Source organism: Eptatretus burgeri, chromosome 12 (assembly GCF_056783735.1).
Source record: "Eptatretus burgeri isolate ZD-2024b chromosome 12, Ebu_testis_v1, whole genome shotgun sequence".
NCBI classification, from domain to species: Eukaryota; Metazoa; Chordata; class Myxini; order Myxiniformes; family Myxinidae; genus Eptatretus; species Eptatretus burgeri.
In genome coordinates this window covers 70,844,397-70,869,850 of record NC_140972.1, presented here as the reverse complement: position 1 = coordinate 70,869,850, position 25,454 = coordinate 70,844,397, and the positions used below count along the sequence as shown (strand labels likewise).

At 43.8% G+C, this 25,454-nt stretch overlaps 1 protein-coding gene across 2 annotated transcripts in view; it reads right to left on the bottom strand.

Annotated features, from left to right (window-relative positions):
- Positions 1-23,436, bottom strand: part of LOC147015887 (alpha-1A adrenergic receptor-like) — a 48,096-nt gene extending 24,660 nt beyond the window's left edge. The window contains exons 1-2 of one of the 2 annotated variants that reach the window (XM_085848449.1): positions 23,119-23,436; positions 22,211-22,664 (exon numbers count right to left, since the gene is read on the bottom strand). In XM_085848449.1, the coding sequence (XP_085704575.1) occupies positions 22,211-22,664; positions 23,119-23,186 (522 nt within the window). In that variant the 5' untranslated portion in view covers positions 23,187-23,436. Of the gene's footprint in view, positions 1-22,210 lie in introns of both variants that reach the window. The other variant, XM_085848448.1, reaches the window with a different exon arrangement.
- Between the last annotated feature and the right edge of the window lie 2,018 nt (positions 23,437-25,454).

Genomic DNA, 25,454 nt, shown 5'->3' with positions numbered 1-25,454 from the left:
CTCCAGCTGGTGACACTGCTGCCTACTGTAGATCTGGGTGAGCCAAACAGAGTAGTCACCCTGACAGTGTCTACAGCTCATCCAGTCACCCCATGCCTAACTCGTACTCGAAGTGGTCCTTTCAGTCGTAGACCAAACAGACTTGACTTGTGATGAACTATAAGCGTTACCCTTGTTAAGTTTGGGTGTTTCCGAGCACTGATTTGGATTTGATTTGTTGCAAGGTAATGTCGATTGAAGTGTTTGATCTGTTGTTTTGTTTTGGGACTGAATTGGACTTTTCAAGCGATCAATGCCGCCATTTATTTTATAATCTCTGATTCTATTTCTCTTACTGAATTGGTTTGAGTTCCGTACTATTTTATAACTTGTTCACTGCTCTTTTCCATCTTAAAGGGGAAAATGTAATGTATGTTTGAAGTGTCCACAATTCAGAAATAACTTTTGTGTTGTTGTTGTTGTTGTTGTTGGTTATCTCAATGGAACTAGAAAAATAAAGAACGGACTTCTGGCACGGACTGGACCAGGAGTTGCATGGACTTTCAAGTGTTCGGTATAAAGCAACCAGGGTTTGAACCAACGATCTTCCAAACTCAGAGCGCACATTCTCGCAATTACACCACCAGGACTCTGGCATAAAAGCCACAAGCTGGCTTAACCAGTGATGCCATTATACTGACAAGCTGGGTGAACCGGTGGTGTAAGACCCACAAGCTGGGTTACCAGTGGTGTAAGACCCACAAGCTGGGTTTCCAGGGGTTTCAGACCCACAAGCTGGGTTACCAGTGGTGTCAGACCCACAAACTGGGTTACCAGTGGTTTAAGACCCACGAGCTGGGTTACCAGTGGTTTAAGACCCACAAGCTGGGTTACCAGTGGTTTAAGACCCACAAGCTGGGTTACCAGTGTTTTAAGACCCACGAGCTGGGTTAGCAGTGGTTTAAGACCCACGAACTTGGTTACCAGTGGTGTAAGACCAACAAGCTGGGTTACCAGTGATGTAAGGACCCAGAAGCTGGGTTGCCAGTGATGTCACACCTACAAACTGGGTTGCCAGTGGTTTAAGACCCACGAACTAGGTTACCAGTGGTGTAAGACCCACAAGCTGGGTTACCAGTGGTTTAAGACCCACGAGCTGGGTTACCAGTGGTGTAAGGACCCACAAGCTGGGTTGCCAGTGGTGTCACACCTACAAACTGGGTTGCCAGTGGTTTAAGACCCACGAACTGGGTTACCAGTGGTGTAAGACCCACAAGCTGGGTTACCAGTGGTGTAAGACCTACAAGCTGGGTTACCAGTGGTGTTAGATCCACAAGCTGGGTTACTAGTGGTTTATGACCCACGAGCTGGGTTACCAGTGGTTTAAAACCCATGAGCTGGGTTACCAGTGGTTTAAAACCCATGAGCTGGGTTACCAGTGGTTTAAAACCCATGAGCTGGGTTAGCAGTGGTGTAAGAACCACAGGCTGGGTTAATCGGTGCCATAAGACCCATCCACAGGTGGTGAACCTCATAGGCTGGATTAAAATCAAGAAAACCAATAGGCAAGTAACCACCTCGGCAATCATTGAAAAAAAGTTTTTAAACTTGATTGAGATTGTCTCAATGGTCTCATAACTTTGAGGTGGCCTTGCATAATAGACCCCTGTCAGAATCTGTGCATGTCCTTCCCAATACAGCTTCCCCCACGGGAAACTGAGCTTTCAGCCTGTTATGGGAGAAATTACGATGTTTCCAACAACATGTCTCTTGGATTTGCCCAGCGAAGCCGCATCGACGACGGTTGGGAATGGAGAAATGCATTACTCACCATATATGGTCTTACCTAATGTTCCAACATCGATTTGAAGAGAGGGTTCGTGTTTGTCGCTCTGTGTCACAAAGAACAATGAATGACGCAGTTAAAGTGGTGAATGCATCTTGTAATTATGGTTAATCGGTGCTAACTTTATTTGATTGGTTGGCCGTGTTTGGAAGCAAATTGTTCCTCCTTTGGTGTTCCCTTACAAGGAACATCAACGCACGAGGAGACCATTTGATAAGCCTGCGCAATGGTTGCCAACCTATGGTCGTTGGTTCGTGTTCAATCTTTTAAAAATATATATTGAGCATCAAGCAAGCAAGCAGCATGTACCATTTATAAAGCCTTTGGTACGACCACCGACCACTGACCTCGCAGACCCCGGAGCGGATCATCCAACTGGTCCAACACCACCGAATCCGGTTTGATAAGTTCGCATTTGTCAAACATCGCTTTGCAAGAAGTTTTCAGCAATGATTTCGCTTCACAGGCTTCGAAAGTTTGGGAAACTTTCAATGTTTCATGTCTGGAAGGCTTGATCAAATCTGTACATCTTTGGATTTCTGGGGATTCAGTCCAGCAGACAACATGTTACATTGCCATTGTGGGGGTTTCACATCATTTTGGAAATGCCAACTTCTGATGCTTTACAGCAACAGTTGCATTTTATTAATGCTCTCCCAAACCCAACTTTCAAATGCTAAATATAAACGTTTATGAAATGCACAAAAGTTACCAAATGCCTGACACAATGAGGGGATTGGATGATGGGAGGGTGTATTAAATGTAGTCTGTTATTCCTTCTTTTCCCCAAATACCCCAAGAATGTGACCAAATTCCTTTTTTTTTTTCCTTGTTGAGGTTGTGTTATTCGCATTACAGTGGCACACTCAGGATGAATAGACTCATACTTTTAGGTTTAATAATGTGTGGACAAGCAACACGATGAGGTCATAGTATTTACCAGCGTGCTCTTAGCAAAGTGAATACTTCATCCCCAAATAAAAATGTCTGTGTCTCTGTGTGTGTGTGTGTGTGTGTGTGTGTGTGTGTGTGTGTGTGTGTGTGTGTGTGTGTGTGTGTGTGTGTGTGTGTGTGTGTGTGTGTGTGTGTCAGGGTGTCTCCTCCATAACTCCAAAACCATGAAACTTATCAGCCTGAAACTCTGCATGCATACAAAGAAAGCTACAAGGAAGTGCATGACGGAAAATTGGGTGGTTGGGTTAATTAAAACACCCCTTTTGAAGTTAATTAACAGCCTGATTTAATTTTATCCTTCATCTGGTGCATCCTCGGTCATGGCTCTCTATGGGGTCGTTCGGTGTATTCTTGGAAACCTCCCTCGGGTCTGAAGCCGCATGTTTTTTGGCCTGCTCAACAATGCCTTGACTTGGAACAGGTCGTGACGATTTCTTAATAATAAAGTTTTTTTTGTTTCTTTTTTAACTTTCCTCACTCATATTATCGAATGCCTGTTCATCATAGCTACGAATCGCTGTATACATCATTTTTGTACGTGCTATAGTTTTGAAATTAGGAGCTTTGAGCGACTTCATGCATTATATGATACAATTTTCCATGGTCGACTCTCACGGACTGATGAAAGTACATCATCGAAATATTCTTTCAGATTTGAGGATCGGATATCATCCGGACTATATAAGTGTTGACATCTCGAGTGAAATCTGATAATTTAAAGAAATAACGAGTCCGAGAAATATGCCTATAAACCTATTTACTTTAAGCAAGCAAGGCGATTTCTTCATACATATACAAGAAGATGTGAAATTTACAAAGGATTAAATTTATCTTTTTCTACTGTTTGGAGAATTGTATTGAGTGAACAAATGATTTAGGAATGTGCCAATATTAACCAGCTTCATTGAGCAATATATGCCTGGTGTTGGCTTCATGGTTAGGGTGGTGGGTTTGGGATCCTGGCATCCTAAGTTCAAATCCCCCTTGGCTGTTGGATCAATACTAGGTCAGAAAAATGAGTACCAGCTTGCTGGTATCCTGTGTCGGAGTGGTAACCCATCCAGGATTGTGCCCAATAGCCAAGGAGACTGCTTCGGTAGCACCAACGCTCTGCACAGAGTATAGTCCCAATGGAATGGAATGGAATTGAGCAATATGATTTAATGCATTCACTGCAAGACCTCATGGTCTGTCCCCCAGAGGGACTGCCTATCCATAGCATCTGCCAGATCTGTGTCAATATTTTCGGAGGTTTCACGAAGTGCTCTAAAGGGAATCAAAGCAAATCTGGTGAAAACCAGATGTTTTTAACTGAAGTTCTAACATTTACACGGACTGTGAACAAACATGCCATGTGATGCATGCACAGACGAGCAGACGATGTGATGGATTATTTATCTGCAATGTTTATTTTAAGGGCAATTAAACTTTGCGATGTCTCCAGGGTTGCTCTACATTAAACAGCAACTCTTTTGTGGATAAAGTCATTATTTGAACGAATTCATTTAATTTATTTCACTGCTGCAGGTGTGGTGAAGACCAGCTTTAAAGTTAAAGGGATCCTATATGGTATGCAACAATAGCCTGGGCAACCATTCCCGATCAACGATTTAATTGGAGTGCTTGCTTGAGTGCTTAAGCCACTTGCCGAGTGCCCTACAGTCGATATCAGTACCACGCTACATCATTCTGAGTGAATGTCATCATGATCCACTCAATGTGGATGCTTTTGCCATCCCACGTCATCCTGAGCGAGTGGTTCGTGCTCCGTCATCTGAGTGAGTGGATGATGCTCCATCATCCTGAGTGAGTGGTTTATGCTCCATCATCCTAATAAAGTGGTTCGTGCTCCGTCATTCTGAGCGAGCTGTTGTGAAATAACACCCGATTTCCGAGCCATTTGCCATATTAACGTGTTTTATAAATTACCGAGCCAATTTTTTTTAATCAGATTAATGCTTGTGAACATATCCCTGAAACGTCTATATAAAGGCAACGTTGTTTTTCGGTGAAAGCTACTCACGGTTTTTGGGTTGTATACAGTATCATGTACTGTAGTCAGTAATCACAATGACCAAAAATTGCCAGTTCCCCAAAAATTGCACATATCGACCAAGAACATGGGTGTGTGCGTGCGTGCATGAGTGAGTGAGTGAGTGAGCGAGTGAATGAGTGCGTGTGTGTGTGTGTGTGTGTGTGTGTGTGTGTGTGTGTGTGTGTGTGTGTGCATGTTTGGATGTTTGTTGTTCATAAAGCTTCACATAGTCTCTCTGTGAACTACCTTAACCCCATATCTCTCTCTCTCTCTCTCTCTCTCTCTCTCTCTCTCTCTCTCTCTCTCTCTCTCTCTCTCTCTCTCTCTCTCTCTCTCTCTCTCTCTCTCTCTCTCTCTCTCTCTCTCTCTCTCTCTCTTTCTCTCTTTCTCTCTTTCTCTCTTTCTCTCTTTCTCTCTTTCTCTCTTTCTCTCTTTCTCTCTTTCTCTCTTTCTCTCTTTCTCTCTTTCTCTCTTTCTCTCTTTCTCTCTTTCTCTCTTTCTCTCTTTCTCTCTTTCTCTCTTTCTCTCTTTCTCTCTTTCTCTCTTTCTCTCTTTCTCTCTTTCTCTCTTTCTCTCTTTCTCTCTTTCTCTCTTTCTCTCTTTCTCTCTTTCTCTCTTTCTCTCTTTCTCCCATCCTTGCTTTACCCCTTCCCAATGCAGTGCAGCACCCTCCTCCCACACCTCTCTCTCTCTCTCTCTCTCTGGACATATCCAGATGGTGGTTATGTCTGGACGGTGTTTGTCTCCAGACGTGTCCGGATGGGGTTTTTTTTCTTTATGTTGAAGGGTCCAGTCACGGACTAAATAGTCCTCATCGAGGCCAGGCCTTAAATAAAACAAATGCATTGACAGAAAAGTAAGGGAAGAGAGACTAGTCCAAGAGTTTTTGAGGAAGTAAAAATCTGCTTTTTGAAAAGGGGAAGGTCATAAGTGTTTGGGAAGACGTGAGAAGGTAAAGAGTTCCAGAGTTTGTCAGAGGAGGGGAAGAAACAAACATCGTAACGGCCCACCCTTGAGTTGCCAATGACCACACACTAATCATGTGATGTAGTGGCTTGTCGAGTATTCTTTGGTCTCACTAATGGTGGAGGTACACAAGCAGAAAGTTCTTGTGAGCAGAAACCGAAGTAATATCTGTAGAAAAGAGAAAGAGGGCCTACTATGCAGCGTAATTTGAGCCGGTCGAGTTTTGAGGTCACATTGGTAGAGTTGACAAGTCAAATAACTTTGGATTCAATTTTGTCCAGTAAGTATGTGGACCTGAAACCTCCCCAGATGTGAGAGCAGTACTCCATACAAGGACGAATCAATCCTTTATGTAGTTGGAGCAACTGTTCAGAGGAGAAGAATCTTCGACATCTGAACAGGACTCCTAATTTCTTAGAGGCAGACTTAGCTATTTGTGCAATGTGTGGATTCCAGGACAAATTTGATATCCGAGTAATACCTCGTCGGTTCATTTTAAGACATGGTGTAATTGTGGAGCTTTTAAGGAGATTGGAGAGTTGAGAGGAGTTTTAGAGAGAGACAGAGAGAGACGAGAAGAAATTGAGTTTTTGAAACATTAAACTTAACTTGATTACATTTGCCCCACTGGGAGATCTTGTCCAAATCCGAATTTAAAGACGTGGCTGTGATGAAAGGAGATGTAGATCGAGTGAAGGAATTTGGGGCAGATGGAAAAGACATGGAGGAATGTAATGTGGAGTCATCAGAAGACGAGTGCATTTGGTAATTTGTGGAAGAAAGGTCGTTGATAAAAACAAGGAAGAGTGTTGGAGACAGGACAGAACTCTGGGGTACACTTCTGTTGATGGGGAAGGGGGGAAATGTTGAACCATCAACAATTATGGAGATAGAGCGGTCGGAGAGAAAGCTCGATATGAGAGAGCAGCGTGAAGGAGGAAAGCCAAAAGAAGGAAGCTTGGATATCAGATCCTGATGCCAAACTCTGTCAAAGGCTTTTGAGATATCAAGGCCGAAAACAAAAGATTCCACAAAGTCTCTCAAAGAAGAGGCCCAGACATTCGTAATGTAAGAAAGGATATCACCTGTCCATCTTGCCTTGCGAAGGCCGTATTGGTGGTCAGATGAAAAATTGTGAGATTCTAGATGCTTGAGATAATGGGAATTGAGAAGACATTCCAAGACTTTGGAAATAGTAGAAGTCAGAGCAATAGGTCGGTAGTTAGAAGGGTTTGAATCATCATCCTTCCTTAAAACAGGTTGTACTAATATAAGGCATGTTTCCAGGTAAGAGAAAAAGTTTGGGTTTTTAAACAAAAACGAAACAAACGAGCAAGCACAGGTGCAAGTTCTGAAGCGCATTCCTTCAAGACACGGGGAGGAATGCCATCTTGCCCGCAGGCCTTGCTTATGTCCAGAGAGAGTAATATTTTTTGACTGCATGAAGAGAGATTATCGAGAGGGGCATAGGATTGGTGAGGGGAGCATCAGAGGGAGAGGGAATGTTGGAGTCATCCAATGTGGAATTAGAGGAGAAAAGAGAACCAAAAAGAGTTGCTTTATCGGTCGGAAAGACAGTGATGGAAGTGATAGTATCATCGAATGGAAAAGTGAAGGAAAGGAAGAGCGACAGAAGTTGTTGGAGATATTTTTAGACCTGGACGTGTCTGGATGAGAGTTTGTCTCCGGACATGTCTTGATGGTACTTTGTCTCTGGACGTGTCCGATCATTGTTTGTCTCCAGAGAGCTTGGCTCTGGTCACATCCGGGTGATGTTTGTCTCCGAATGTGTCCGGGCGATATTTATGTCCGGACGGGAGTTTGTCTCTGGACGTGTCCATGGGGCTTTTGTTTCCAGACGTGCCTGGGCGGTGTTTGACTCTGGGTGGTATTTTTAGTATGACCAATAGAAAATGGATTTCAGACATTATTTTGTTTCCATCTTCACTGTTATTCTTTGTAGAAGCATTTTGATGAGACAGTAGGAATAGTAATTAATGTTCCACTGCATGTCTGCCTTCCCTTCCTCTGAACCCCCCTCACCTTCCCTCCCTCCTCACTCTTCCCTCTCACACCTCTCTTTCTCCCTCTCTCTGCCTCGCCTCCCCTCTCCTCTCTCCTCTCTCCCCCACCACTCATCCTCTCCCCCCTATTTTACCCCATCTTCCCCCTATTCCCCCCCCTCGTCCCCCCTCCCAGTATTCCCTCCAGCGAAGCGATGGGTGGTATTTGCTAGTAATAAATATGTATCGTTTTTGGCCCAATCTTTTAATGGTGAAGAATCACTTTAACAATTGTATAATTCTCATATTCGGATCTTTACAAAAAATCAAAACAATTTGTCCTTGTCACACACGCAACCTGTCCACCAAGTTTCATCCAAATCCGTTCATAACTTTTTGAGATATCCTGCACACAAACAGACAAACAAACAAACAAACAGACAGACAGAGGTGAAAATGTAACCTCCTTCCACATTTGGTGGTGGAGGTAATAATGAACTTTTAGGAATGAAATGCAGCATACTGTATCTATTTGAGGTGGTGGGCTGGTGCGATACCCTCAATGTATGTGCACTCACCTTCATGCTGTGCAGCCTGGGTTTGAATCTCAGCCCAGCTATAAACCATCATCCTGGGGTTTCGCAGGCAAGGAGAGGAATCGATATGTGCACCTTCCCTCAGATTGGACGCTAAGCTTTGCATCCTGTCTGTTGTCAAACAAGTTTGGGGACATTAAAGATTATGTTGTGCTCTTTGCAAAGGGTAGATGAATTATCGCTGGCATCCTGAAGAAATTCAAAATTCCTGCTTGGACTGACTTGCAAACGACTTGCATCGACCCTTGCCAAGGAATTGCTTCGGAAGTACCACCACTCTGTAAAGAGTATGAACACAGTGATGACTATGATGATTTGGTGGTGGTTTTGTCAGGCATCATTCAGTGACTTACGATGGTGATTATTTTCAGCAATATGATTGAATTTTTTTCTTGTACACAGAGTCGAGGTTCATGGAAAAGCAAATACACCAAACGGATCAGGACATAAGAAGACAAAAGGAACGGTGGAGAGAGGGGGGAACACCAACAGCATAGTTGAAGGCCAAGATAGATGGAGACTTGGACAAACAATGGATGTGGGGAGGAATAGGGTGCAGGACAGGATGCATGGGTGGAAAAGATGGATACAGAAGGAAACTCACAGGAGGATAAAACTGGAAATTTGGAAGGAGAAGGGCTTGGGGCTGGGGGTGGGGGTGGGTAACGAAGGTGCAAAAGATCATGGTATTGGAGAGGAGAGGATGGAGGGAAAATGAGATTGAAGAGAGTGTGGAAGTTGGTTCCACAGGTGGGGAAAAAAAGAGGAACGGATGAGTGTGAATGAGCAGTGATCCTAGATTTTCGGTTGCTTCACCAGAAGGGGGTTGATGGTGGACCATGTACACCCTGCAGAAACCCTTGTGTAGGGGGGAGACAAAGCACAGAAAGATCAGAGGGTGAAAGACCAGAAAGGAGGTGGAAGAAGAGAAAGAGACCACCGACCTGTCTGCAATGGAAAAGTGATAGGTCCATGGACTCCACCTCAGGACAGGAGATTCCAATAATTTTAAAGGCCTTGGTTTCCATGACATCAACCTAAGCAAGGTGTGAGGCAGGGAAGCCAGCTCAGAGGGGAGAGCAGTCCTCAATCAAGCTGCAAATGAAGGTCTCGTAGGTGGATAGGAGTTCAGGTGTGCCAAGGAAGACCTTTGTATGATGGAGGATGTCCAGTCAGTGGCTGGCTTTGGAGGCCAACATTGAAATGTGATTTTGCCCAAGAAAGCTCATGGCTGATAGTGAGACCCAGGAGTTTGAATGACTGAACTTCCTCAAGAGGATTGTTAAGAAAGTAGATGGGAGGGATTGCCAGATGGACCTTTCAGAGAGAGATAGTGAGAGTGTGAGATTTGTCAAGATTGAAAGACGTATTCCAAGTGTTTGACCAGCTTTTGATTTTCCCATAGTCAAAAGATGTGGTGATGGCAATGCCTAAAAGGATTGTGGGTGTTTTATTGTGGTGTCATTTCTACCTTGTCATTCCTTCCTACTTTGCTTAGTTGTTTTTTGAGGGATTCCATACCTACATGTTTTTTGTTTTTTTATGTTTTTTTTTCTGACTTGTTCAACTCAATTTTCCCCGATCTGGATATCTGATGTCAGCATTTGGTGAATTATTTTGAGGGGCATTTTCATGGGGAACCCCCGACCACCACCCCCTCAACCATTGGCCTATATCTCACACAAGTCTCTTCCCTACTTCCCTTAATATTCCGTTCAATATTCCCATCACTTCTGTCTCCATTTAGACATTATGCTCCCCTGTTGTCCTTCAATTTTGGAGTCATCTCTTTATTTCAAATGCCAACATGGCAGGATTTTTATTTACCCTCTCTCGTTTCTCTGCTCCTTCCCTTATATCCTCCTCCAGTATATCCTCCCAATCTTCCTTCCTTTCTCCCAAACTCAGCTCACCTCCTTTTCTTCTCCGACATTCTTTTATTTTCCTCAATTTACTCCCTCCATATACGTACACGTTAAAGAGATACCTCCATTTATATCCTCTTCATTTCTATTCCTTTTCTCAATGTTGGCATTTCAAATTTCCTTCCACCACACCCCTCCCTACTATGTGTATGTGTAATAAATATATGCCTCATAAAGGGGTCACATGATCATATCTATTTACAAAAGGAGGAGGGACTGCACAATTTGCTTGAAGAATAATATGCATACGGTATATGGAAAAGTCAATTTTGGATGCTCTTTTGAACAGCTGGTATGATCAATGAAAACAAAGGCAGACCGTTCTGGGCCCTTTTCTGTAATAAATTATGCACGTTGTCAGACATTCCAATCCACATGGCCTTATAAACCACGACAGAGACATTATGGCACACTGAAAGTCTCTATGCATGCGTGAATGGACTCTGCGCATGCGTAAATTGAGTTCAACAGGTTGTGGTGTATTGTGCTTGTACAGTATTGATTTTTAGATGCGATGATAAATTTTTTGGGGGGAATAGTACCGGTGCAATAATCAACAGACAATGTCACTTCCTTCCGTTGGAATCGTTGTCATTGCTTCAGCCATTATTGTGCTGGGCTGGATGACATTTAAATTGAAAAATTTGGTGATTTTGCGATCTCTTCATTTTAGTACTTTAGTGATGTATGCTGGCATCTGTTTTATTCTTGTTAGTTATGAAAACGTTTGAGAATAAAAGGTATGGCTCATAAAGGCTTATATGACTTCACTCTATAGTAGCTTTACAGCATTTCATTTTGTACACATTTGATGGGGCGGCCATTTTTTCCCTCGTCCCATCCCTACATATCGAGTACTACCGTACTCCCTGATGGATTCAAAAAGGGCTCTGCTGGCTAAACAGTTACATCAGCTCCACCTATGAGGCATGAGCTTTAGAAGAGCTAAAGCCTCCCACATTTACATAGGATTGTACTGCAGCCAATACCAGAAAGAGCAGTCCACTCCAGAGAGCGATGATCCCATTGAGCTTGAACATAGAAAACGAAGCATTGTGACCCGATATCGGACTTTGGTACAAAAAAGAAAAGGTGGCTTTGTTAATTCAGGTGTCAATACCCAGCAATTTTGGCCAAAATATGCAGAAATCAAGATAATGACCGAATACCAAGATCTCAGACATTGGGGCAATACCCCTGGGTGCTCACCGGGTAGTGGCTGGATAAGATAACCAGGGAACCATTGGTTGGCATGGATGACCCACAAAATATGTCACGGAGAAGAAAGTAAAGACCTATGGATTCTTTTTAAAATTCCGTTGAAATACTTTGGCACATCACGGGTGATAAAGGTTGTGGTCAAGTTTCATCGAAATTGTGTGTGTGGTTTCAGAGAAGAAAGCAAATACATATTTTGGGGGACAACCCCCACATAGAATCTGTTACACCCCAATTTTTTATAATGTCGTGAACAAACTTTAGTACATCATGGGTAATGAAGGTGGTGGTCAAGTATCATCAGAATTGCATGTGAAGTTTCTGAGAAGAAAGCAAATACCTATTTTGGGGGGGAAACCACCACAGACCCCCGTAGGACCCAATTTTTTTTTTAATGCCACAAACAAAATTTGGTACATACACGGTGATGAACGTTTTGGTAAAGTTTCATCAAAATCGAATGCGTAGCTTCAGAGAAGAAGTTCAAAGCATTTGTGGATGGATAGATCGACGGACGGACAAACGACTCACCATCCCATAAATTCCCTGGAACAACGTTCCAGGTGAGCTAAAAATGAAGTGAGATGATCTGAGATTGAAGAGTACAGAAATTGTATGAGTGTTTATATTGGAGCAATAGACATGATGAACAAGAATCTTATGGAGATCTTAAAAACCATCCCTGGGGATATTACTCCAAATATTGCAGGTCGAGGCTGTCTGGGGCTTGGTGACTACCAACCTTGAAGAGAGCCCTCGGAATGAAAATTTGAGAACCAGAAATCTTCACATCTTCATCCACGAATCAAGAACCCTTATCGAAATGAGGGGAATATTTTGAGACCTGGGAGGACTCCGTAACACCTTTTGAAGCTCGATGTAACATGATATAACAACTAAAAACACACACACACACACACACACACAATTTGAGACCGAGTAGGTCTCCGTTACATCTCCTGAAACCCACCAACGTGTGGAGATAGCAGTCAACAACAGCAACTTTCACATACACACAAAGATGGCAGTGAAACAAAGATGCCTCATTTCTCCCTCCCTGTCTTTCTCGACGACTCCAATGCCTGGGCCCATCTGTGATGATTCACATACCTCCAATTCAAAGAGTAAAAATGTCAAGACCTTTATACCCATCAAAGATAACAGAAGCAGTGAATAAGGAGATGATAATGGAATTGGGAGGCTGCACAGCACACGGCAGAGTGACATGGAGAGGAGGCTCGCACCAAACCGCCGGCTTGGAACAACAAGGTGTGCTCAAAAAATGGAGACATGTAGTGCTCTAATAGATATCGCTGCATGGAAAAGAAAGTGCGAGAGATAAGCATCGCTTGTTGCATCAGGATATGCAGACCCAAGTGAAGCGGCGAGGCTACCATCTCGGTCGGGATGTTGAACAGTCTGTATGGCCGCACCCGGAGCAGCAAGAAAGCGATTGGGACCATCATGGCAGGAATACCTCATGAAGCAAACAGCTGAGGGTGCTCGCAAAAGTCCTAGAGTGGGTCTTCAGAGAATGTAAGGAACGGGAACATTACAGATGTGGAGTCGGAGAGATGTTGCTGTAAGAGAAGCATACACGGTTGGTATAACAGCAGGATATGCAGCCCTGAACGAAGCAGCGAGGCTTAACATCTCAGTCACGACGTTGAATGGTCCGAATGGTGGGTCACAAGCCCCCAACAGAGAAAGCTCTGTGGAGTCTGTGCGGACACACATCAGGCAGCCAGGGTGTGTGTCCTGCTAAGATAAACGGCCACACCTTCCCCAATCAGAGGCAGAGCTCTGCATCAAAGCACAAAGCTACGATGATGCTGCCTGTCTCAAGGGAAAGACCTAAGCAGGACAGCAAAGTGAAAAACAATGAAATCTTGAATGCGAAAGGGAGAGAGGATGAAGGGGAACGGGGGGGGGGGTAGAGAATAGGAGGAGGATGAGGAGGAACAACATTCTCTGGAAGAGGAGCTGGCGAACAAGATAGAGGAGGTGAGAAAGACACCAAACTGAAGAGAGACCATGACTGATTTGACTACATAATAATAAACGCACAAAAAACACTAATCAGCAGAACAAACAAATCTTTAAAAAAAAAAAATATATATATATATATATATATATATATATATATATATATATATATATATATATATATATATATATATATATATATATATATATATATATATATATATATATATATATATATATATATATATATATATATATATATATATATATATCACCAAAATCAGCTCCACTGAAAGAAATAAACCGTAAATTTTGCAGCAGCACTACTAATTCAGGAAAAAGGTAACAACAAAACACCGCAACAACAGAAAAGGTTCCACAAATGGGAGAACTCTGTTCCATCTTCTGAAACCCGAATGAAGGAGATAACAATCAACGATGCACACACACGCACACGCACACGCACACGCACACGCACACGCACACGCACACGCACACGCACACGCACACGCATACGCACACGCACACGCACACGCACACACACTCAAATATTGTAATGGATCCAGGGTTCGAGGTTCACCATGAGAAGAAGCACTCGAGTTCCTTCCGAATTCCCGGTTCTGAGACCACTGAGCACGGATAACTCCGTGCTCTGGCGGGTTGTTAAGCAACCATGAATGCCGATTGGTACTGCCAATCCTTGGCAAGGTTTCATCACATTGCGTGGTAAATCACTTGTGGACGGCGCACCGAGTGGTGTCTCGTGCCCTTGATGCGTACTTGCGTGGATCTCATCGTATCAGGTGCAGCCAAGGATGCACCGGCTAACAAGAGTCAATCGGTGAGGTATAAATTTCCCTGCTAGCACAATAGTTAACCAATGGGGGAAAGACACGATGAATTGGGTACATTTATACGAGCAGCTAAATCTTGTGTCCTAAACCCATCACTATCTCTACCCACTTTACCCAGTCGCACCCAACTGTCCCTGGACTCTGTGTCCTTTTCTCCTAACAAGGTGGAGAGCTTGCTTTCAAACCTCGAGTCAGATTCTGCAACCGGTCCAGACGGCATCAGCCCACGTGTCCTCAAAGCCTGCTCTTCTGCTCTTGCTCACCCTCTCTCTGTTCTATTCACCCTCTCATTTGCCCAAGGTCATCTGCCATCTGCTTGGAAATCTGCTAACATCACTGCCCTGCATAAAAAGGTGCAAAAACAGATCCCTGTAACTACAGACCAATCAGCCTTCTCCCAATCATCAGCAAGGTGATGGAATCCATCATCGCTTCAGACATGAAATCCTTCCTCTTTCCAATGGCTTGATTTCCAATCATCAATTTGGTTTCAGACCAGGTCACTCTACCCTGGATATGCTGCTTCTGCTCTCCCATCAATGGATGGAGGTCCTCAATGCCAGACAGGAAATCCGAGCCGTATCCCTGGACATATCATGTGCTTTTGACACAGTCTGGCACCCTGCCCTACTCACCAAACTCTCTTCCCATGGTATTCAAGGCCATCTCCACTCATGGCTCGCAGACTTCCTCTCCTGTCGCAGTCAATGTGTAGCCCTAAATGGAGTTCTTTCATCCCCTCTTCCTGTGCAGGCTGGAGTTCCTCAAGGTAGCGTTCTGGGCCCTGTTCTTTTTCTGGTTTTCATCAATGATCTCTCCGACTCTCTCGAAAATCCTCTATTTCTCTTTGCCGACGACTGCACCCTCTGCCGTACCATCTGTCATCCCTCAGACCGGCAAGCAGCAGCTTCTTCGCTCACTGCAGATCTGGATAAAATCACAAACTGGTCCAACACGTGGAACATGTCTTTCAATCCAGACAAATCTCACACTCTCACTATGTCTCTTCGAAAGGACCATTTACAAAACCCCCCCATCCACTTTCTCAACAATCCTCTGGAAGAAGTCTTTTCTTTCAAGCTTCTAGGTCTCACTATCTGCCATGACCTTTCCTGGGAAAGTCACATTTCCAACATCGCCTCAAAAGCCAGTCGCCGACTGGGAATCCTCCATCGTGCTAAGTCCTTCCTCGGCCCTCTTGAGCTCCTGACCACTTACAAAGCTTTTGTCCATAGCCTGATGGAGTACTGCTCTCCCCTCTGGGCTGATGCTCCTGCCTCCCACCTTTCTCGGCTTCACGCTGTCGAAACCAGGGCATTTAAGATCATCGGCATCTCCCGCAATGAAGCTGAGTCTTTGGGCCTCTCACTCAATCACCGCAGGTTGGTCGGTGGTCTTTCTGTCTTCTACCGACTCCTCTCCAGCCTTGCCCCACCTGCTCTCTCTGCGATTTGTCCCCACCACATTCCACAGGGCACTCAAGGTCCGCCAACAACCCCCTTCTGGTAAAACTACCAAAATCACAAATCACTGCTCATCTTCACTCTTTCATTCCTCTTTTTTCCCGCCTTTGGAATAAACTTCCTCACTCTATTCTTTCCCATTCTTCCCTCCAGGCTTTCAAAACAGCTGTTCACCACCACCTCTTATCTTCCCCCATCCAAATCCTCGATCTTTTCTACTCCCGATAATCCACCCAAGCCCACTTCCTTCAATTCTCCTGCTTTCCTTCCTGAAAGTCCCTGAAATGTCCATCTCTTCGCCATGTTCCCCGTCCCATCCCCATCCCTCTCCCTTCCACAGTTCACCTAATGTGTCTGTTTCCCACTGTTTTGTCCCTTCCACTCCCGCCCCTCTTGTCTCATGCCTCCTTGCTGTGAGTTGTGTGTTAGCTCTCATACGAGCCTCGACCAAGGTATACAAAAAATAAAAAAATAAAATAAAATAGTGTACTACAACAGTCGACTGATGAAGCAAGAGAAATGAAAATATTTATGAAAGAACAACAGACACTGCAGAGCGATAACAATATTATGATTATACAATATTAACTTGCTCTAAGATTTGTGCCATCAGAATCAAACCCGAGGAAAATTACAATGGCAAACCCTGCCCATGCGAGGCATTGGCAGCGGAAATGCCCTCACTCGCCCCGAACCCTGTCACGTGATGGAGCTCCAAGGTTAAAATGGTGCCAGGGTATTTGGTGGTGCTCTCTGGCCACGAACATGCGCCGGACACCCAATGAGGGCCGTAATTGAGTGGAATGCTAGGCTTATCCACACGACATTGAACTGAGCTTAGCGCACACTTGTGCCATGAGCTGGATGCCAGAACATCGAGACCAGTGTGACCACTCCTTGGCTTTTTTCACAAGATCTTGGCTATTCGTTGTTCACCTTGGCGTCTTGGTTTTCTATAGGTTTTCTTGGCGTATAGGTTTTCTATTATCATCGCTTTTCCGAAACCTTGTGAATTCTTGGCTTTTTTCATTTGCTCATCTTGGCGTTTATGAAAATGAGTGGTCACACTGGTCGAGACCCGAGTATCTATAATGATAGGGCACTCCCCCGTCTCCTGCCGGTCCAGAGGGAGGTGGTGACGGTGGTTGGGCGATGGCTGTGGTTGTGTCGCGTCGTGGTTGGTTACGCTATGGTGGTTCGTGGTGTATGAGGTGTCGGTTGTGATGGTTAATGGCGATGGTTAGCGAGCTGAGGTTGTGGTCTTATGGTGTGGGGGAATGATTATGAAGGTGTTGTGGTGGCCTGAAGAATGTTGTAATATTGTGGTTCGAGTCTGGAGAAGGTTGAAGTGAAGTGTCCATTGGGTAATGGCATGAGGTTTCAATGTGAAAGCGCGCATATGCGAATGAGCTGCCTGTTCGTGTGGTCTGCATGCTTGGGTGATGGAGAGGTCATATGTACGACAAGCCGACAAAGTAAATAAAATAGATAACGGATGGGAATAAAGACCTAACTAAACCCCACGCAACACCTTCTGTCCCATAAACCCACCAGACATAAGGGAAGGGTTATCTAAAATGAACACTGATGAAATAACTATCTCAGGACTGCTATATGTTGTGTGCAATTGCTTGGACCATGTGAACAAATTTGACAGAAGTGACGTCATCTATAGCATCCCGTGTGAAGAGTGTGAAACCAAATAGTTGGCCAAACGTCCAAATGCTTTTAAAAGTTCACACACACACACCAACACACATTCTCCTGGAATCAGACAACTATCCTCGGCACAGAATCATCAAGGGTGACCCATGAGATTATCGAGACCTGGTATTCTTGTGAAAACTCCATCAACCGACACATCGACTTACATCCCACATACAAAAATCACGACGCAATTGATTACAACGTCAACACAAACAGCAGAGTCATTCAAATTGAAAGATGTATTGTGTCATTTGAAGCACAACCATTATTCAAAGAAACAAAGTGATGGTTCCAGATGATCATTTAACAAGGAACTTTAACCCAGGAGGTCATTCGGCCCATTAAGCCTGCACTATGGGTGCCAATCCACGGTTATTTGTTCATGCTCTATCCTAGTTTATAAATCCTGAGTGTAAGGCAAGGTAGCAGTGTGGTACCATTTTAAAGTCTTTGTTATGACTCAGCTGAAGTTTGAAATGCTGACTTCCCAGACTCGAAGCGGACACTTTAACCATTATGCCACCAATTGTGGTGACTGCTGTAGCAAAAGTGTGAAACTCCATGATTGGTGAAAATTTTATGGAAAATAAGATGAAATTAGATAACTTTGTGCAGGACGTTGAATTCATACTTTTGCCTCCCTGGTGTGTTGGGTGAACACACCCATTAGGCTGCACAGGTTTATTATCGGAGTGAGCTTTCTGTTGAAGATCAATGCTCAGGAATGATAATGTCAAATTAAGAAGGGTCCATCACTTTAAACTATCCAAGCTATCTCTTTAACCTCCTGCAGCTCAACTGTGAAGTTAAATGAGACAACTAAATTGATGGCTTGATCATAATCAAATGGTAAGGTTCGCTACATATTTCAAAAAGTAAAGGTGGTGTATATTTCGCTTATTTTTTTGGAAACATATCTTCCTATAAGGTGATACTTTGATAGGGTATGGCAAAACAATCATGGAGAATTTGACCTGATGGGAATACATTGATATTTTGGCACCAATGCACTCCAAATGTTTCTGTGAAGTCACCTAATGGAAACGAATAGGAGACATATTTGTAAGAGTGGGGCAACTTAGCTAAATATAGCATAACAATTGTGCATTTTGTGAGGAAAGCACCAAATTTGGCACACTAGTAGCCTATCATATTATGAACAGATTTGGATATTGGGCCATCTCAAATTCAGCCGCTGATGGCTGTGGCAGCCATTTTCCACTGCCATCAAAAATTTTGAGATGGCCCAATATCCAAATCTGTTCATAATATGTTAGGCTACTAGTGGGCCAAATTTGGTGCTTTCCTCACAAAATGCACAATTGTTATGCTAAGTTGCTCCACTATAAGGTAGGTTAAACGGTTGGAGGTGTCGAGGGGAGAACAAGAATTGTACGTATGATCAGAAAGGATAATAGCAGCATACAGCACTTTATTTGATAGCAATCTGATATCGTAATTAGTTTTGAAGCCTTCTTTGACATGTGCCTGACGGATGCAGTACATAAGGGTAACATCACAAAGAATAGACCTTGCAATGAAATGCAAACATAGCTAAGTGGATGTGTTTACCCCACACCCTTGGGGCATTGGTTTGAATTCATTGTCCTTTTGGAATTTGTCTGATTTTATCAACAAGTAATTTTCCATAACAGGTTCATAGAACTCCATGCTATTGCAACAGCAATCATTGACCTTGAAGTATCTTCATAACATGAAGTATTCTGATTCACCATGGCCTGTTACTGAGCATCGGTGCTGCCGAAGCAGTTTCTTGGCAAGCGCTACACTGAGTGGTTTGTCATTGTCTTCCCAGCAGGACTTGGGAATACATTTGGAATTCATTCATGGTGCCGGCGATAGCTCGCGTACTCTTCGTGAAGGACACTCTGTGATCTTTAACGTCCACCAACTAATGCCGGCATATGGGACGCCAAGTTTAATGTCCATCCGAGGAACGACAGGCACATTGATGAATCACCTTACCTGTGAAACACCAGGATGACAGCGTATAGCTGAGTCAAGATTCCAACCCATGCTGGACAGCTTGGAGGTGTGTGCATACCTCGAGGCCATCCTGCCAGCACGAGGTAAAGTAAAATCAACCTTAAATGTGACACATGGAGGAAGTTTGTAATTTTCCCATGGTACCAGCCCCAAAAGCCAATTCATTATTTTTTTTTTAGCAGCCTTTGTATTTCAGGCACATCCAACTTATCTTCTCGCCTGAAGTATGGTATGCTTTAGGATGCAGTATTCCCAGCAAGCATCGTATGTTGTGGGAGTTTTTGCTTCGTTCAACTCCATGGGAAATCAATCCAAGCTGTTAGGCTTCTTTGATTATTTACTCTTGAAAGTCTCTGTTTCACTGACTTTCCTTGAAGTTGCCAAATTGGCAATGAGTCTGACAACTTGCGCACACAAATGGGATTGAACTGAAATTGGCGTTTATTACTTGAAGACCGCTCAAATAATCGCAAGCTTCTGCGATTGCTTACACAAAGTCTCCCTCTAATCTCTTCTCGAACCACACATGTTCCTGAGGGTCCACATTCCTCACCACGACGTTGTAGTATCGTTGGAAAGTGTTCTATGTTATTATTTTTATGGATCCAATCTCCCGTGAGATACCCACCACATTGAGGCTTTGGCAAGGCAGTTAGAGACTAGAAAAGGTGGCAATGGGGGTAAGCTGGTAAACTTTACCAAGAGATCATTTCAAAAAACTGCACCATACTCGATTTAGAAAGATTCGGTGCTGCCGAAGCGGTTTCTTTGCAAGGGTTATTATCTTGCCAAAACGAAGTTTTTGCAAGATATGTTAGTCAGCTTGTATGTTTTTTTTATTTTTTGTTTGTCTGTAATCACGTATCAATCACTCTGCAGAGCACAGTTATCATTGGAAATTTTTGTAACTTCGCATATCAGAGGCCTATAGAGGTCCCTTTCAGCGCATACATTTTTCAAGGTCAAAGGTCAAGGTCACTTTGTCGCAAATCAGGGGAGTCGACGAAACCCTTATTTTTTGAGTAATTTTGATCGGATCGTCTTCAAACTTCATGGGTATATAGTTCATGGTCTGGCGCTCAGCTGATTAATTTTTGGTGGCGATCGGCCTTGACCTTCATGGTTAGCACTGGAGGTCGAAAGATTTTGACCCCAAGGTCAAATTTTGAAATCTTTGGTACCATATCGTGTAATACCTCAAATTGAACAACTCGATGAGTGCTTTCTGGATATGTCAAGCTTGAGACATTATGACGTCATTTGGTGACGTTATGAGGCAAACGCATATTTTTTTCATGGTTACTCTGTAGAACGATTCTCATCGGAATCTCTCGTAGGCAGATATTCCTCAAGGAGTCGCTCCTGGTGGATAGCAGCTCTGTTCACCTCAGTGTGACCTTAAAGAAGTCACACGTGGTCACCTTTTGGCAAGAAACGGGTCGGTTTTTTTATTTGGGGTGGTTTGTGATTGTCTTGTGAGTGTTGTTTGTCCGTGTTCTATCGTTTTATATCCTGAGTGTCAACCAAGGAAGCAGCGCATACCATTTTTTATTATAGGTCTTTTGGTATAACTCAACAGGGGTTTGAACCACCGACCGGCCATCGGAACCATTACATTGTAACCATTACAGAGCCTGAAATTTATTTCTGAGTTATTGTTCTTCATTCACAACATCTACTTATGTTGCATGAGGATATTGAGACTAAATTGGACACATTAACGCATTGCATCAGATTAGAGTTTGATGCCCGGACGGGAACACCAAAGAGGCCACCCAAAGACTTGTGATATCTTCCTTTGTGCATCATTTTTTGAGTCCAGGTCAGTCGTCATGAAATGTCTTCAAAACAATGAACTCATGGTAACAATACTGAGATTTACAAATATGAAGACCTTCAGACCAAAGGACCTTCATTTGTATTCAATCTCTCGTCACAACCACTTTGGTCCGATGAACGAATGCAAGGATGGACTGCGTAGACGACGCGATAAAAGTCAAATTTCCAAATGACGAGCTGCGGAAGAGGTGAAAATAAAACAAAAGGGCCCACGATGATTTATTTCAAAGCTACATCATCAAGTCAATTAAATGTGAAAAAGAAAATGATGATGTGACATGTTTTGAGAAACTGAAGGATGGTGTTTTGTGTTGTCATTTAGTGGGTCAATGACCGTGTTGTCCTTGCTTGGGGGAGTGGTGCTTGACACGTTAAGACGGGGAGGTGAGGAAAGCCCATCGTTTTGACATTCAACTTTACATTGGAGGATGTTGCTCCTCACCAGGGGTTCTGCCTTTGCCATGATCGACATGCAAAAAGCACTAAAGCAAGTCGATGCCGAATTCACCACATTTAGGTGAACGTGTACTTGGGATGGATTGGAATGCTTTGCTTGAGAACTTGTATCCACATTCTTTTGTTTCCACTTCTTCAGACTTTTATTAGTCTATTAATTTGAAGAGTCGTGCATTTATTATCTCAAGGAGATTATGAGCCATGCAAAAAAAGGTAAATGAGGGTTTGTTTCTTTCTTCTGACAAATTTAATGGGACGTAGTAACAAAATGCTAATTATTCCTAATTTTACGTCGGAATGAAGAGGTTATACAACATAGTATAGCTGAGCAAAGGAGGAAAATGTGGTGGGGGTGGGAGGGTATGGGTTAATTTACCTTGCAGTACATGCCAAGGATGATGAACATGGGGATGTAGAAGGAGCCCAAAGAGGAGAAGAGGGTGTATCCAGGTTCCACCGTGATGCTGCATGTAGTCTCATCCTCTGGACGTGATTCCTTCCACCCAAGCAGTGGTCCTACAGAAATGACCGCCGAAAGGGCCCACACTAAAACCAGGACAAAAAGGGCTCTTCGTTCAGTCATGATAGACGGGTGGCGCAGAGGGAAGCTTACTCCAATGTAACGGTCCACTGAGATGATGCAGAGGCTGAGTATGGAGGCTGTACAACAGAGAACATCAACCGCAGCCCAAACATCGCAGAATACACGGCCAAAGGACCAGTGCCCCAGTACTTCGAGTGTAGCCGAGAAGGGTAGCACGACGATGCTGAGAAGCAAATCGGCGATGGCCAGGTTTGTGATGAAGTAGTTCGTCACTGTTTGCAGGCGACTGTTGCAGGCAACAGACAAGATCACCAAGATGTTTCCAGCAATGGCAAAGGTGATAAATGATCCAAGTGCCAGAGCCAGACACACAAATGTGACATCAACTGGGTTCTCTACACTCTGGTTGTGCGCTCCTTTCCAGATCATCCTCTCGTCAAAAACCGACCAATTGTTCATCCTGATTTAGTCTTGGCGGCTATTTTCGACTGGTTACATACCACAGGTTCCATACAATCACTTTCTCTGAACAGATTGCTAAGAACTACAGGAAAAGCTCCAACAACTGGCCACGCAACAACTGCCATTCCTTGTTGGAGACGGTCTGTCATTATACATCTACAATGCTTCTTACACATCATTTGCAGTTGTAAGGATCCGTATCAGGAGGTCCATTTAAAGTGTCATTGTTTACTCGTATAAACAGGTTCTCATGGCACGAAAATGGTAGTGGTACTTACTCGTTGAGAGGAAGTGCAGCGCTTTCGCTGCCATCTTTACGAACACGTACCAGTAGGACACTAAACATCGTTAAGAAGTCTCGGACATCAGTCGGTGCTCTATCTCAATGTGTAAAGTTGCGTGACATTCCACACTGGGTGTACGGGCTAAACATTTGTTGATATCCACGGAAAGCTGGTTTGACAAGCCGCCGCAGCTTGATATCCACGTGAAGGTCACACCGTTCCAGTCACCCCATGACACCCACTGGGTTTGTAAGACCCTCCAAAGCAAGTGTGCTCAGTGGGGTGCTCAAGTGCTAAACTTTCAAGGCTTGTGTGAAACGCCCCTGGAACAGGAAGGTGCATGAGAAAGGTGGAGAGAAGGGAGAGGTGGGGGAAATGGGAGGGGACAGATGGGGGGCATGCATTGTGCATAATGCTTGGAATAGACCCACATTCCCTGCAGCTGGAGAGTATGAGGCAATGAATTGGGAGTGGAAGGGGGAAGGGGGTGTGGGTTGTTTCTTTCTGCCCAAAGACCCATGCTTAAAATTGGGAAATAAAACCGTTCTCTGGTCTCATGGGCAAACGCTATCCTTAATTGATTGCTTTTTTAATTTTTATTCCAATATTTGATAAAATATAATGGTGGAGTAGTAATTATCAAATTGGTGTTAAATAACTAAGAAAAAGGAAACACTTTTAACACGGGATTGCATAAAGCCATAAATGTAGCACGTTTTCAGAATACAGCAGTTTATTCACATCAAGTTAACGAGCACGATCCATCTCTACATGTTGGCCTGAAGGAACGGGTGGCCCCTCCAAATGCATTGTCCATTAGCATGGGATCGAAAAGAGCATCGACCGTTAAACACAACCTCAACACAGAACATCTTCCCATGCCTTCATCAGTGCTGCCAAAGCAGTCTCCTGGGCTATTGGGCACAATCCTGGCACGTCGCCACTCCCACACAGGATACTCGAATGCCTCAATCATCCCAACAAGCTGGTACTCATTTTGCCGACCTCGGAAGGATGACAGACTGATTCAACCCCACCTGGTGTTAATTCAACGGCCGAGTGGGATTTGAACTCAGGACCCTGGGATCCCAAGCCTGCCACCCGAACCATTAAACGAACACCAGGAATATGCATTCATGAAGTTTGTGATATTGTATTTGGACGGATGACACATAAATTGTGAGCTTTGGCTGCCTTCTTTATCGCACTTTGTGTTTAAAAAACACAAAACATGTTTCTTGTTTTGAAAACAAAAAAGGATGTTAAGGATTAAAACAATAAAAAATGTTTGATATACCAGAAAGGTCTGCATGGGAATTAGGACATCTGGCTTTTACTTCACAATTCGAAGGAGGATGTGCTCTGAGATGCAGCGGCCACAAGTGGTGCCATAACAGCAGCCTATAGAAATTTTGGTCATAGTCGACTCCTCTCGAGTCAAAGCCAATATCAGAAAGCAAAAGGCAAAAGCATTTGCATTCAGTCAAGAAAATAGAGAAAATACTAATATCTATAATCATAAATGTCAGAGTGTGTCGGTCAATGTGTCAGTGTTTGTCTCCTCCACGACTCCAAAACCATGAAACGTAGTGGCCTGAAACTTTGCATGCATACTATGGGAACTCCAAGGGAGTGCACGAATGAAAACTGGGTGTTTTGTTAAATTTAAACATCCTTTTTGAAGATAATTAATGGCCTTCATGAAAGGCTTATCCTTGGTCAGCCCAACTTAACCTCACAGGGGTTTGAGCCACCATTGTGATTCGGCCTACTAAAAATGCCTTGCCAAGGAAACACGATACACTCTCACAGACTAAGTAAAGTATACGACGAGAGTACCCGACCTACAGGTGATCTTGTTCCAAGCATGCAACACGTTTATCTGAGGCATACCCTCATTTGAACTGACAGCTCTGTGTTGACAAAAAGATTAACCCGGTTTACGTGCATGAAGCAAAAACATACCTACTGCTTATAATTCAAACACCTCACTGTACAGGAAAACGTGTGAACAGGAATACTGCACTGTAAAGGATGGAGACGTGAATGCAGTACTGTAAATGGTTGGGACTTGGAATACCCTCCCCCACCTGGAGGTGGCGCTACACGAGGTACATTTACATAGAGAACTTGTGTCACTCCCTCATCCGCCCAAGACCACCGGCAAAGATAACAAGCAAAGATAACGGGGTTTGGAGCGACGAGAGGTCTCCTTCGGGGCTCCCTGCTGACGTTCTCAAAGTTAAGTTTCCGGTCGTTATTTGTCCCGTTTTAACTGTTTAATTTCCTCACCGACATGTTACTGTGTGTTCCGAGTTCGGTTTTGTTTC